Genomic DNA, 15,741 nt, shown 5'->3' with positions numbered 1-15,741 from the left:
ACAGCCCTGTGAGAAGCGTGTACCTACCTTCTAAAAATGAAACCTCTCTCTCTCAAAATATGTATTTTAAGGTTCTCTTAGACAACAAGAATGTACTTTTCTAGAAAATGGTGATTAAACAGAATCTTCCTGACTAGTAATGTAAATTGTGATTTAAATCATTAAAATTGAGTCCTCCTGTGAAGCGATTTAAATCAACCCTGCTCGCGTGCAAACATTCCACTATTTGGGGGCCATCTGTGATGGCGCACTGGACACACGATGGACCATTCAATTCATCACAAGCTCACTTGTATTGCCAACGGGAATCATCACCACACCAAAATAGGAGGGGGAATTAAGTGGCCACCCACATGGCTAAGGTTTCTCTGTACTGGTCAACTCCTGCTTTCAAAACAAACAAAAAAGCGTACCCTTTCAAAACCCATCTTTTAAAACAACCCCCCAAAGGAAGATTGGATTCTAGCATAATTTGTATTATTTATGTATCATATTTATATACTGCCTGATATGTGTATCCGTAGGCAGTGTACATAATTTAATATACAATATGATGGCAGAGTAAAATAATTAAAACAGTTTAGAATTAATTTTAAATAAAAGCCCGAGAAACAGGTGCATCTTGAGAATCTTTTAAAAAGCAAATGGAGAAGGAGCTCTTATTTTGACAGGGAGTATATTTCAAAGCCTTGGGGCAGCTACAGAAAAGGCCCTGGTCCCCAAGTCAACCAGACTTCCCCAGATGCTCTTAGTAGGCAATAGGTTTCATGACAAAGGAGGCACTGTCCTAAGCACCCTGGACTCAAGCCACTAAGGGCTTTATAGGTGATAACAAGCACTTTGCATTTTGCTCAAACATATTGGTAGCCAGGTATAGTTCTTTTAAAATCCTATGTCATTTAGCTATGGCTTTTGCAAAAGCATTTCACTGTCAGGCACTGTGACTACTGAGGGAGATTACATTGATTTTTAAATTACAAACTTCACCTGCTTAAACAGATCTGCCTCATCTTTTCTCATCTCCACATCTTAATATTAACTAAGATTCCAGACTTTGGAATGCTCTCCCAGTGGCCATTCACTCCTCGGACTCCATCACGGCTTTTAGAAAGCTTGCTAAAACTTGGCTTTTTATCCAGGCTTTTACATAATCGTTGTTACTGCTGCTTCTGTGTGTTTTTACCAGTTGTATTGTTTTTATGCTTGTATTTTATAGATTTTAAATTTGGTTTGTTTTTATATTTTTTAGCTTAATATTTTTATTGTCTTTTTATTGTATGTTTTTGTAAACCGCCTTGGGTTTGTCTTTTAATGAAAGGCAGTATATAAATGCAACAATAAATAAATAATAAATAAATATTGCTGTGCTTAATGGAAAGTTAGCATTATCTGCTTTGAACAAAATACAGAAAGAAAATCTACAACTGTTTCATGAGGGCTCCCTTTTGAAATGCAGCTAAAAGGGAAACAAAAACATGACTGGGGGAATAAAACCCTGTGCAATAGTTGCAGACACACACACAAGGGTAGAAATGACCATTCAAGACAGTGTTTTTAAATCTGTGGACAGGTCAAACTCTTGGATCAGACTTACCATTTCCTATCATTCCAATTCATCACCAACTTCTTTTATTTGTAAACTCAAAAGGCACTTAATTAGCTGAAGGACTTTCTGCTTTCACTTCAACAGCTTCCCTCTCTCCTCCAAGGATAAGCTTCACAATTGTGCTATTACTATACCAGGAGGCTTTGAAATCAAATATAGGTTTTACCCCTTCCTCTGTGGTGTGTGTGCGCGCGCGCGCTCTCTCTCTCTCTCTCTCTCTCTCTCACACACACACACACAGCAAAACAGGCCAATGCAAACTTGATCTTAACTGGATTAAAAATCAGAAATAGGATGCTGATCCCCTCTCCCTCTCTTATCATGCAGAAATCCCCCCGTACCTAGGTTTAGAGTAATGTCTGATCATTGCTACCTTGAGTTAGAACAAACCCAGGTACATGCACATACTTCTTTTTTAAAATGCCTGGTCAAAACCAGACACCATCAAGCACATCCCTAAATTGCTCCCGATCCCTTTGCTGTGCTCTGTGCAAAACATCTTGGCCTGGAGAGAAACACCCTGCCACTAGATAGTAGTATCACCAAAAGGTTTGGCATAAGTTTCACATCTGTAATTGGAGTTGAGCCTATGAGGCTTGGTGCTGAATTTTCCCAAGATCTTGACAACTTCTTTCTTTTCTTTTTGTAAACTCTCTAAAGCCCAGCAGACTTAATCAGCAATCTGGGTGAAACCCACTGGAAGTCCCCTGTAACAGCAGAACTATTTTTATTTTTATTTTGGTGGTGGTGGTACAAAATGTTTCTAACTCTTATGGAAAAATGGCCAAACACCTCCACATATAGGTAACTGTGAATGTCTGTGGCCACATTTGTACACCCAGCAGGGAGTTGCAGTCAACCCCAGCTCTCTGACGCATGTCTGTATTAAAGCACGATTTGAAAACCTTGTGTGTGGCATTCATAACGGACATATTTGGGTGACATTTGGAATATTTTTGGTGCTTAAAAGGAGGATCAAACTCAGTGCTGCTGATAATTGCTGGATTACAGGATCACTTTCTGAACACATGTATACATAAAGGGCACACTGGAATTGTTTATTCACGTAATGTTTATGAGGGGCACCTTTTCCAAGTGGTTATTCTTACATTCAGCAAGGTGAGCAACTGGCCCTATCCAACCCCAGTACAGCACCCCTCCAGTGGCTGCTGCTGCTATCTCACTTGTTTTTGTTTTTAAGATTGTGAGCCCTCTGGGGACAAGGAACCATTTTATTTATGTTTTTCTGTCTAAAGTGCTTTGAAAACTTTGGTTGAAAAGCAGTATTTACGTATGCATAGTAGTATGATTCTGCAAATAGGAACCTAGAACTGTCTGGTTCATGGATTTGACTCTGCTTCAGAAGAGTTACACACTTCAAAGCAGTAACCAGTGAAACCCAGATTTCTGTATTGCCTCCACTTTGTCTGCCTGCCTCTCTTTCTCACACACGCACACCACAAATCCTAGCCCCTTTGAAGAACATTTCACTCAAACGGTTGCATCACACTACATACAACCTCCCGGCTCGGCTTTCTGCTATCATCCAATACAAACCCTCAGCGGCCAAATCAATATCTGTCAATGTGTAACAATAAAGGCATTGAGCATCAGATGAGAAAAGATTAGGCCTTATCAGATTTACCAATTGTCCAGGCAATCTGGGATTTCATGAACTGTCTGGCTGGCTTACAGAGATCCAAGATAAGAGTGTTAAGAACAAAATATATAACCAGAAGAAGGTTACTCTTTCGAATGCAAACTCGTCCCTTTAGAAACCACAAAAGCATGCCTGAGATCACGCTGTTGCTCCCCCCACCCCGCTCCCTGTCCACATCCAACACCTGCTCCCTTCAAGTTCCTGGGTTTACCACAAGCCTCCCATTTAACAGTTTTTGTCCTTTTCCCTCCACAATGCTTCACTTCTTGCCCAAAGGCTGGGGTGGGGAGAAGCAAACCATCTCCTCCTCCCAGTCTAGCAAAAGAGAAAGAGAAGGCAGCAGAAAAGCACTCCCAACACTCCTCCAGAAAAGGCGAGTGAGCAACAGATCCAGCCGTTCTACTTGAATTGCAGAAATGGTCCCCTGCCTCATCACCTGTTTCACAAATCATCTTTCTGGCCAGATGCTAAGTCTAGCTTTGTATTTCATCAGGAGAGCTAAGAAGGGTGACTTGGGGGGCAGGAATGTATTATGTGCTCCGGTTCGAATCCAAACCGTTTTGGACTTTGAACTGGTTTGATTCAACGGCTCAGTGTCGAGCTGAACCCCCTCCCCCGTGTGGCTCAACACTGGAACGAACCCCCCAAAGCCGCGGTTGGTGAGGTATGACTGTAGCCCCAAACGGCTTCTCTGCCGCTCCTACTGGCTGAAGAGTTTCACCTTGCAGTTAATTTTCTGTTTCCACACTGCACATTCCAGGCAGTTTCTGGCACCAAGGTAGAAAACTCAGCATATTCTCAGGGCATTCAGCATCTCTACATATGACCAGGGTGGAGTGGAGTAGGGATGCGCAGGGATGGAGCACCGGTACTTCTCGGCTTCTCTGGCTGTTGGGGTGGCCATGGCCATGGGGGCTGTCATGGAGAGTGCCTGCACTTCTGAACTGGCAACTACATCACTGCATATGGCAGCCAAGCATGGTGAATTAAGTGCCTAGAATTGGGTACCAGCACCCTCTGTGGCAAGGATTCCCAACCTTGAGTCCCCAGATGATGTAGGACTACAGTTCCCCATCCTCTCCAGTTGGGAACCCTTGCTCTACAGAATACACAAAAACCTTTATTCTAAAATGCACAGATTCAGGTCATGGAATTAAGAAATGCAGCCTCCAATGGCCCCAGTCTCTATACACTGACTGGTCCCTTGTGCACAGAGCCTTGAGGTCAGTAGGTACAATCCTAAATCCCTCCCCACCCCATACTTTTAAGATAGTCACAATCCGATTCGCTCCTCTCCTCTACATGCTTTAAGGATCCCCCGATACGATTATAATGCACTGATGATCAGTTCTAATATTTCTTCATGACAAAGAGAGCCTATCATTAAGGAATCTTTGCAGGGATTACCGACAAGCATGTTCATACGGTTTGCACATTTTCGATTTAAATAAAACCATGTTTCTCCTCACAAGCAGGATTGAGCTCAGTGAGGATCTCCCACGGTTTCCTGCTTTGCTTTCTAAGGCAGCAGTAAACACACACACTTGCATTACATACATGGGCTGTGCTATGAACATGAAGAAAGTGTTAAATGGTGTCCGTGTGTACTTCATGGAGGAATCCATTAACTTTTTTTCCTTTCACACATCTCAACAACTTGGAAAACGCAGTGAATAATAACCCACCTATGCAGATTTTCTATAAGTCTAGTGAAACATTCAATCTTTCAAAAAAATTAACCAAATTAAAATCATCATAGTCTGTCAGTTGTATGAAGATGAGCTTTTTTTTAGCCAAACAAGATAGACAAATCATCCCTTGTTTGCAGAACAATCCCCTCAATCTCATAGTTAGAATAAAGACTGTTCCACATTTATTACACACAGCAATGCAAACAGCTCTGTACACAGTTTCACTACAGCCTGTTTTTCTTAGAAGCCCAACTGAAAATCCACATTGTCAAATTGTGATTAATTGGTTGATTAATGGCACAGAATAATCAGCTGATGCTTCCATCTTTCACTCATGAGAAAGAGAAAAACTGCAATACAAAAGCAAACTTGAGCAATACTAGAATCATGATAATCCATTTATGTCTATGGGTTGTTTCGTAGGTTACCACTCAGAATCTACGTATTGTGATAAAAGCCATTAAACTCTTAAAAATAAATGCCCTGATCCTCTACTCACTGGTTATTCAGAGGTGGCTTAATAAGCTATATAAAATCCAGAGCAGAGCTCTTGTTTAGTACATCATTAATGTTATAAGTCTTCCCTAGAAAAACCAGTCAGGCATCATGAGCTTACCCAACTGATTTGAAAATGTGAAATTCTCTTTGCTCATATTTATTGTCACCAGAATCTTAAGATTTTCATGGTTCCTCAGTACAGGAGTGTCCTGTGGTCTCTTTCAGGTAGTTTCGTCAGGGGGTGGAAGGGGGGGGGAGAGATCCATGCAGAACAGGTATTTTTTTAAAAAAAATAGAAAATAGAGGTACGGGCATCCAAGGTTAGCATAGATATCTTTCCCTTTACTCTGTGTGTGGGCTGTTCATGGAGGCTGAGAAGGCACTACTTTAATATTACTTTTTGTGGTCCAAAGAGCCTCCCCTAATCCTAAGCCCTAATCAGCTGTGGCAGTGATCTTCTCTATTTATTAAGCAAGAACCACTTTGGGGGGGGGGGGACACAAAACAAAAAGACCTTCAAGTGTGAGAGACAACGTGCGAGAGACCTTTGCACTGCTATGTCCTGGGTGGTATGGCCCTTTAAGAGAAGCCGAACTCTCTCAAGCCCCAACACCATCTTGGAAGGCGCACCCAGAGTACTGGGAAGTGTACTGGGGGGGAAACTGAGCTATGAGCTATGGTCTGGCACTTTCTTCTGTGCGGACTGAGCCTGTCCGTGTCCATGGTAGAGCAGTTGGGGGGACATAACTGGTTGGTCACTGGTGCCATATGGGTTGCAGATGCATCAATGAGGGTGCCCAAGAAACCCTGTTGAAAGCACCCCTTATTGTCCAAAAGAGACAGAAAGGATATATATATTTAAATAGGCAGAGTACCATTTCTTTTCTAGTTACAGCTACCGTTGTAGTCAGATACCCATGTATCAGAGCCTATCTGTCTCCTGAACCTTTGGGGCAGTTTTAGAAGGAGTTCACAGCTTCGCTAGCATGCACTGAATTTGGACATCTCCGAGAGACTGCATTTAACCAAAACTGCTTCCCCCACAAAGCAAACACAGGCATTTCTCTCACAGGATTTCAATTTCTTTGTCACAAAACGCTCACGGCTGATGCCAATTTTGCCCAACAGCTCCTCAGCAGAACTCCTCCTTAATCGACTGGTCACAAGAGAGTTCCCTGTAAGATGCTCCCAGAAGCTAACCTGCCTGTGGCAATCCTCCATTTTATTACTCAGTATGTAACCAGATCCCTGCAGAACAGAGGAATGAGCTATTTGTCAAAAGCAGGTCATTCTGGGAGAACAGTTGCAACAAGTATTTCAGGTCGGGCTTGTTGCTATTCAAAATGTTTTCATCAACAGGACTTACTTGGCCTCACACGTTATAGTTCTGTTGTAAGAACGCAAATCAGGAATTGTCCAGAATTCACAGCAAGTCATCGCTGTTTCCAAGTCATGGGAGCCGATGCTGAATTGCTTGCCAGGACCCCACATGTCTCTTCACTGACAACACCATCTCCTACAAAGTCTCATATGGCCACACCAGGCTGGGTTGGGAGATCCAACCAAGATCCTAGGAAGGCCACAGCTTTGTCAACTGGGGCCTGTGCATCATTCCCTCCCAATGGTTCTGGGTCCCTCTTTTGTGGGGAAAACGGTGCTCAACAGCATTCAGGGCAAGGCTCTCTCTGTGGGCAGAACTACAACCGCAGAATGCTTTCCCCAAGGAAGTCAGCCAACTCAACTCCCAACTTAGTTTGGGCAGCTCAATGAACATCTGTTTTCCCTGGCATTTTTTAAGGATCTGAAACAAGTATGCCATGATATTTTGGGTTTTGTCATAGCACGTCTTTCACTGATCTTGTTTATCACCTTGAGTTATTTCACAAAAGAGCAATGGACACATTTTAAAGGAAAAATAAAAACAGAACAATGTTGCTTGAAAATAGCAACCAGAATCTCTTCTACATCTTCAAAGGGCCTGCAAATGCTGATGTCCCATTCCCAACCACTAAACCCCAGGATAAGGCGTGTGCCCCTCCTCAAACAAAGCAAGAAACAACTTTGAACAGGACCACCACATGTCGCTAAGGAGCTACGGCTGAGAACTGAAGAACGTCGTCAGCTATGGAGAAAAGGAAGAGATTCTTACCTGCCGAGCTTGAGACAGCAATGGAGTTGGCTGCACGTGCCGCTGCATCCGAGAGGGCTGCATCAGGTGGCGCAGCTGCTGCTGAAGATACTGGCTGCTAACTTGCTGGGACTGTTGCGACGTTGCCACCTGTTGCTGCTGCTGCTGCTGCTGCTGCTGCAGATAGTGAATGAGCGATTGCTGTCCAGGGCCCGAAGGCATTGGCGACATTTTCTGAGGAGTTGTGGACTCCGAAGTGAAATGGGATAGTGGCTTGGTGTTGTTAAAAGAGAACTGGTCTTGGGCAACAGGGCCTTCAGTCACCAGGCCCGGCTGCAAGCCGTTGGACGACGGATGTATAATCATGTTCATGTTTTTGGACTGGGTTGCCGACATAGATTTGAAGAGAGGGCTCTGCATGTTGCTTGGGTTGCTGGTGGGAGTGATGTTTGGAATTAAGGTACTTTGAGGGCTGAAGGGCTGTTGGTGCAGAGCAGGGCTGGAAAGTTTCTCTGGTCTATATGGTGGGGAGGGTCCAGTATTTGTAGACACCAGGTTGCTTTGAGGGCTTTTGATGCTGCTGGTCGGAATGCTGGTGGCGGAAATGTTGGAAAGGATGGGATTCGGAGGGCTGAACGGCTGCTGGTTGAGGACTGGGCTGGAAAGTTTCTCAGATCCAAAAGGAGGAGATGGGCCACTGGACGGGTTACTATTGGACGTTATGCTTGAGAGCAAAGGGTTCTGAGGACTCTGAATGTTGCTTCCTGGCAAGCCATTGGAGCTCATGCTAGATACCATGACGTTCTGAGGGCTGAATGGCTGATGGTGAGGGGAAGATCCTTGCCGGTAAGGGGGAGAGAGGCCTTGTGAGGATATGGTGGGCCAGCTAGGCCCTTGGTGCTTAGTCGTCGGCACCTGTTTGCTTGCTGCCGCCAGGTGCTTCAGCTGCTGTGCATGCCAGTTAGAGCCAGTCATGCTGGGCAAAGAGACTGGGAGCATAGACTGAGCTTGGCTCTTGCTTGGGACGGTCGAAGAGATGGGTGAAGCAACAGGCTTGTTTTGGGATGGAACTGGGTAGCTTGCTCCAGCTGAGGAGGGTCTCATTTGGGGTGATCCGCCACTCGTAGGGATGCACCCTGGAGAAAAGTCTTTGCTGGGGACGTGGTTGTCCAAATGGGGCGTCTGTGGAGAGGACTTTGGAGTGTTGTTTATGGGCGGCTGCGAGTGGCCCAGACTCCCCAGGGACTCCTCGGTTTTGCTTCCCAAGATCTTCTCAAGGTCCAGCTCATTGGGGGAAGGGTCAGGCATTTTCGTCAGCTCCTCTAACAGATCCTGTAGCTCCTGGTCCACAGATGGTATGTGCACAGATTGTATGTTGCTCCCTTTCTCCTCATAATGGCCCATACTGTTTTGGCCACCAATGGGTCCCTTCTGTCCTACTTCAGCATTGGGCGGAACTGAAAATGGAGACCCTATACTGCTGCCATTCATGTGATTATTTTCAAGCAGCATTCCATGACCCGTCACACCCATCGAGGATGCACTGTGATTGGTAGAGAATGGAGAGTGCTGCATATCTGGGCATGAAACGGGATTGGCCCCTTGTCCCATAGAAAGAGTGACATCATCAAGACAAAGTCTCTTACTGTCGCTTGGGAAGATGACATCAGGCATGGTGTTGGAAGCTGAGGAGCTGTCATCTTCCACCTTTCTCTTAATCGATCCCTGTAACTGCAAGACAAACAAGTTTTAACAAGATTTCAGGGATCTTTCAACTAGCAAAGTGAACTAATGAAATAGCGCAAGCAAAAACATAAAACTTAATTGTGAGATTAGACGCAGATTGGTTCAAGACAGAGGCATATCCAGAATGTCCAAGAGTAAGGCAAAGTTACGCTTGAACTTGTTCAAATCCCTCCTCAGAATTCACCTTTCCCATGAAGCCCTTAACTGTCCTCTCCTCATTGTGACAAAGTCTAATATCACTCACATATATTCCATGTTACCCTTGCTTCTCCCATCAGTCTCTCTTCCCACACTCCAGTCTCTCAAATTATAAAACATAAGCTGTAAGCTCCATGGGGGCAGGGAACTGTCTTTGCTGCTTATGCCTCAAAGTCCTGTGTAAGGCAGTCTAATTTTACTTACAGGTATTACCTGGCATTTTCTGTCTAATGCACACACTGTTCTTTTAAAAAGAGTTGGATACTATTTCAATTATGGAAGCATGCTGCCTGTGAACACACCAACATCTATTCTATACAAAGCATTCTTCATCCAAACAATAGCAGGTTTGAATGGAATCATGGACTAAATGTGGCAAAACATGGCCAAGAAGGGGTATTGTGTTCATACTTAGACAGCTCAACTATTTTACATTCCTTACAGGCAGAGCATTTGAAATAATCTACATACTTTCTTTACCAAGCAAAATAAAACGAGTCTCTGCTGTCTGCACAGACTATAATCTTTCAAGCTACCTAACCGCAGATGTTTCTAAAGGGGCCAATCCTTAGCTGACAGCTAAAATCTTAATTTGTGTTAGTCCTTCATAATCCAGGTTAGTCAACCTGTTGTTCCTCTGGGAGGATTGTAAACACTTCACAAAACCTTAAAACTGATATTACCATACAATAAAAGAGATGATCCTCGCTAACAGAATAATTTAGAAATCCAGAAATCATCCCCTCTGCCTTGAAACAGCTTTACATTTTCTACAGGCTCTGAAGGTTATTAAAACAGAAGACAATGGCTCTCTCTTGGCCACTTGAGATGGCTTGCCAGTCTTTGCAAAATGCAATTATCTGTGGCCCTCATTTTTAATAACCATGACCTGGGTGTCAACAGGATTAAATCAAGTCATTAATGCTACTGCTTTGAGTTAAGGGCATTAAAAATTATGTTCTTATTTATCAAGAGAGAGATAGAGCCTTTGGAAATTATCTAAACACCTTCCAGCAGTTTATAATAGAAGAACACACATTCACAATTTTATTCAAGTTATCTGGGAAGAGGCTTCAAAACCTCTTCTGTTACTGTTCATTATTTGTTCAGCACTTTAAAAAGCTTTAAGGGTGCTTTTGCATTTACCCTTTAACAAACTTGGCTATTTAAACAAAAGAGCAGCAGCAACAAAATAATCTCTTACATTATATAATCCATGTTGTTGCCACAACCACAGCGATCCCGGTTAAAGGGTTAACCAGGATTGCGGAGCTCTGTGGAGCTGGTTGTGAGAACACAGATTTCCTGGGCAACCCTTGTCAAACAGCTCTGGTTAAAGTGCATTTAGCCAAGACAGATAACCACGATCAGCCACAATTGTGAGGACACAGCCTCTATACATTACTTCCTTTTTAGTTGTACCAGTTTTAGTTTTACTCAAGTCTATAAGCAGCTAAAGGTCCGAACAATCCTATCTCCATATGTGTCAGGAGTCCCATCCATTCTGAGGCCACCATTTCAACTTGCCTCTATGTATACATATAACTGCTGAGCATGTTTTAGTCTTAGGGGTCAAAGACTGCAGGTGACAAAACTACCCCTTGCTCTCCCCAGGCGTGGCTGGTTATCTGTATTATCCTGCCAAGTAAGGAGGAGAACTGGGCTGTCCATGATGTGCAGAAGTGCGACAGAATGCATAGTAAAAGACTCTGCATCCGCTTTCTGTAGTGTCCTGCTGAGTGGTTAGAAGATCATCATCTCCGTGTTCCCAAATAATAAATCCTTGGGGGTGGGTGGGGAAGGTACAAGTCCCATCACTTGGCAAGCACCCTGCGGAAATCTTTACTCCTCCCCCGTATCCCCAGAATTTCCGACTAGAGCAGAAGTTGGGTAAGAGACTCTCCACCACAGGGCAGAATAATGCAGCCAGCCTACTCAGTGGCTGCATGCATACAGGAAACTACCACTCGGAAAAGAGAAGCCTGTTCTTTTCCAAGAGACCCAAGTCTGAGAATCCCTGAGTTACCCAGATTCAGGTTAAATCCAGGCCAAAGCTAGAATTCCGATTTCATCTCAGACTGCAAGCGTAAGCAAGACCCAAACTAAAAACTGTGACTGATCTCTGTTTCACTTTCAGCACAGCAAAAAATACAGCAGTGTCCCAATTCTCTCCCTAAGCTGGGCAATCTGGAGGTGTTTACACAGGGCCCATTAGCTTTTTCGTGCTTTTGGTCTCAAAGTAGTCCTAATAATGCCTAATCGGGGGGGGGGGAATTGATTATGTGGCATCATTAGAGTGAAATTTAAGTCAATGAAGGGAGGAAGTTGGAAGATTTAAACATTTAGGGCATCTGGAAAATTCACATAGCACCATTTCACAAGAGAAAAAGTGTACACAAGTACAACAATTTCTGTGTAGCAATTCCCCCCAGAAAGTTTTCCAATTCAAATTTTCTGGGAAATCCACATCTGGATACAGTTGGACCAAAGGAAGAAGAGTAGTTTATTCCTAAGGATGTTGAAAGTGAGAAGAGTACCAAAGAGAAGTATGATTGCTGAAGTCATTGCCAGAGTGGACTAAAAGTAAAGGTAAAGTTGTGCCGTCAAGTCAGTGTCAACTCCTGGCGCCCATAGAGAGGCCTGTGGTTGTCTTTGGTAGAATACAGGAGGGGTTGACCACTGCCTCCTCCCAAACGGTGTAAGATGTTGCCTTTCAGCACCTTCCTATATTGTTGCTGCCCGATAGAGGTGTTTCTCTACTGCTGTTTAAAAGCTACTCTCTAATTTCTATCATTTCAATGCAAACTGGCCATAGCTCAGTGGTAGAGCCTCTTCTGTATACAAGGAATCCAAGATTGAATCCCTGACATCTCCCAAGAAGAGCTGGGAAAGACTCTTGCCTGGAATCCTGAAGAGATGCTGCCAGTCAGTATAGAGTATAGAGTGACTAATGGTCTGACTCCGTAGAAGGCAGCAGTGGTCCCTCTAAATATTTTCATCCCTGTGCGGAATGAGTTCTGTTCTGGGTGGCAGTATCAAGGCAGTGTGTGTGTGCACAGGCATTCAGGGTGGGGCACTCCTGATTCAACCAAAGCAAGATCCAAAATGAACTGAGCGGACATCCGAAAACCTGTGAGCGTGCGCCCGCCTTAGAGGCAACAGTGGAAGGCAGCTTCTTCATATACTCACACCTAAGCCTGAACCTCTGTTGGAATCCTCAACATACCTCCAATACTTCTGCAGACAGCCTATAGAAATAATCCTTCAATTTGCTATTCGGCCTCAGTAATGGTTTGCACGTTTCTGGTACATTTTAGTGACCTATTCACCTCTGGAGACATTCCTCCTGAGTCCTGGGGCATTTTACGACTGGATAGAATTACTCCAAGGTGGATATGAGTGAGAGAGATGCCCTTTGAAAACAGCATTGACTACTCAGGGTGTCCAAGGGTGTTCATGGAGCTGGGTTTGCTTTGCAGGGGGACTCTCGAAAGCATTTAGAGACACACCAGCCTCTCCTCTCTGCCCCACTCGGTAAGATTCCTCACAGATCTCCGCTTCTTGACCAGTATGTCAATCTTGGCCAAACCACACATCAATCTGAAGATGGCACAAACAGCAGGGCTGTTCTCATGATTGTTATTAGGGTAGGAGAAGCCTCCTACCCAGCTTGGGAACTGGGCCCGCTCCCAATATTTGATCGTGGGTTAGATAACAGCAAGGTCTGAGGCAGGGAACTTGCTCATCTCTCAAGCTCCAACTGGGCAGGAAGGGTCTTTCCTCCTACCTTATTCCAGAACTAGGGACAGAATCCGGGTAGGGTGAGCTTGTCCTACCCAGCCAGGGCTTGACCGATGAGCAAGATCGCCACCTCCAACCTTGCGTTTATGTAACACATGATCAGCTATCAGGAGTGCGCCCAGCTCCTGAATTAGAGTAGGAGGCTTCTCCTACCCTAGTTCCAATCTTGAGTACAGCCCAAGTGTCTGGAAATGTGGCAAGCACCCTCTTCTCTTCCTCAATGCAACCACTGTGGGGTTGTCAACATTTTTATTGCTTTGTACTTGTGCTAGACGGAAACACACACAGAGTTTTCATCACAGAGGTCTCTCTTCCCCCCACTGCCCCTTAACAAGCAATGCCTCATCAGATCTGCCTTTCAGGATCACAACCTGCCTGTCAGCATCACTTCGATCCAGGCTGATGTGACAGCAAGATGAAGCCTACTCTTGGAAAGCCCATGGCAGGCAGGTTGACTGCGCTGAAAACATTCCCTCCTCAGTATCTGACAGGATGATCTCCACTTCCCTCTCCACATGAGCTTGTAACTATGCAGAACACTGCATCTTTCAAAACTGTTAATGATAGATGCCTCCTTAAATTATGACCGTAGGCCATATCACTTCCTCCAGTCTAATTCACATCCTGCCTTGCGTAACTTCTGCACGCACGCACTCACACACACACACACACACACACACACACACACACACACACACACCACACCAGCAGCATGGCATGCAATCCCTGCTGGAAAAGCCTCCAAGCTACATGACACATGGGCAGAAACAAAGCAAGTTTTTACAGAATATCCAGGCAACCACCCACAGGGACAAGCTCCACACACTTCACAAAGAAGAAGCTTCCTATTTTCAAGACACTTCTCCTGCTCTGGCATCTAATAACCAAGAGAGAGAGCTTAATTCTTCCCTCTCTCCCCACCCGCCTTAAAAATATACTGCAAAGATTCCAACAGAAGCAAACACATTCATCACGCTGGTGCGTGGGCAAGAAATGCAGTGTCAGCAAGGTGACTTCTTTTCACTGATTTCTGTTCAAGTTAGGAATATATACAGCTCATGGAATTCTAGAAGTGGGACAAAGAGGTCCAGTACCCACCTTTGCCCATTCCAGCTTCAAAGCCCATCTTTAAACTCAACCTACAACTTTTAAACTTCTTCACAGTAAGTTATATCTGCCTTAGAAGATTCCCAGATGTTGTTGACTACAACTCCCGGAATCCCCAAGCAAAAGCCATTCCAGCTGGGGATTCTGGGAGCGGAGGTCGACAACATCTGGGAATCCCTGTTAGAGGGAACATTGGTTTTATTGTATTTTAACTTCTATAAACTGCCTTGGAATGTCTTATGAAAGGCGGTATAAAAATTGAATGAATGAATGAAATCTACAGTATTTCACTTTTATCCTATTCTTCCTCCCAGGAGTCCAGGGTGGCATATGTGGTTCTTTCCCTTCTCCACTAACAGTTTATCCCCACACACTCCTATGAAGTAGGCTAGATAGAGGTAGTGACTGGTCCACTGAACCTCACAGCTTAGTGGAGATTTGAACCCAGATCCTATCCTCCTTTCTCATTCTCTTGCTCTCTTCCTCCTGTTTCCCCCCCCCCAAAAATGAGTGCAAGACAACTAATGGAACCCAACTATGGCAAGGCCATGATCCAGGCAGTACAACCATGATCCAAACAGGTGGTTACCCTATAATATGGGCAGCAGAGATAATGGCCAACAATGTTCTGTGCAACAGAGAGGTCTGCAAACTCCAAGAAACCCCCTCTCCTTTCAATTAAGATAACCTCATGAAGAAGAACATGAGAAAGCAGTTAGAGAAATACAAATTAGTTCAAGAGCTGGTGCTGGTAGGGAGAACAGAAAAACTAAAAAAGGCAAGAGAGGAAAGACGAAGCAACAAAAGGCACACCTCTGCACTGCTCATTCACTCGCCATGCCACACACTACACTGCAGGGGTAGACAACCTTGTTGAACTACAACTGCCATCATCCACAGCCACAATAAATTGTGGCTAGGGATGATGGGAGTTGTAGTTCAACAACAGCCGGAGAGTCAAGGTTGCTTGCCCCGCCTCACTGGATTCACCGGGGAGCGCGACACCTTGGTAACGAATCAAAATCCAGTGCAGCAAAAATTTACATTTGACGAACACATTTGGAGAGAGCCAGACAGTCCTGTGTCCGCCCCATGCCATCCTCCTAGCAAAAGATGCCTCTTAATTAGTCAGCCACAGCCTTAACAGCAGCCACACTGGGCATATTGTTTGCTTGTAACTTTCACATTTCATTTACTGACAAGTGTTATTAACTTGACAGCTGAAGAAAGAAGAAGTGCCCCCCCCTTCTTTTTCTTTTTCGTTTCTCCCATTTTCTCGAGCTGCAAAGCACAATTCTTTCATTTC

At 44.4% G+C, this 15,741-nt stretch overlaps 1 protein-coding gene across 5 annotated transcripts in view; it reads right to left on the bottom strand.

Moving 5' to 3' along the window:
• The window catches only part of MAMLD1 (mastermind like domain containing 1), a 309,533-nt gene that overhangs the window by 30,986 nt on the left and 262,806 nt on the right, over positions 1 to 15,741 (bottom strand). For all 5 annotated transcript variants that reach the window (XM_053273720.1, XM_053273721.1, XM_053273722.1 and 2 more), the window contains one exon: positions 7,605 to 9,314. In XM_053273720.1, coding sequence (XP_053129695.1) covers positions 7,605 to 9,257 — 1,653 coding nt within the window. In that variant the 5' untranslated portion in view covers positions 9,258 to 9,314. The remainder of the gene's footprint in view (positions 1 to 7,604; positions 9,315 to 15,741) is intronic.

This window comes from Hemicordylus capensis, chromosome 11 (assembly GCF_027244095.1).
Source record: "Hemicordylus capensis ecotype Gifberg chromosome 11, rHemCap1.1.pri, whole genome shotgun sequence".
In the NCBI taxonomy this organism is placed as follows: domain Eukaryota; kingdom Metazoa; phylum Chordata; class Lepidosauria; order Squamata; family Cordylidae; genus Hemicordylus; species Hemicordylus capensis.
Note: the sequence above shows the minus strand (reverse complement) of the source record. Positions and strands in the feature narration are given on the sequence as shown.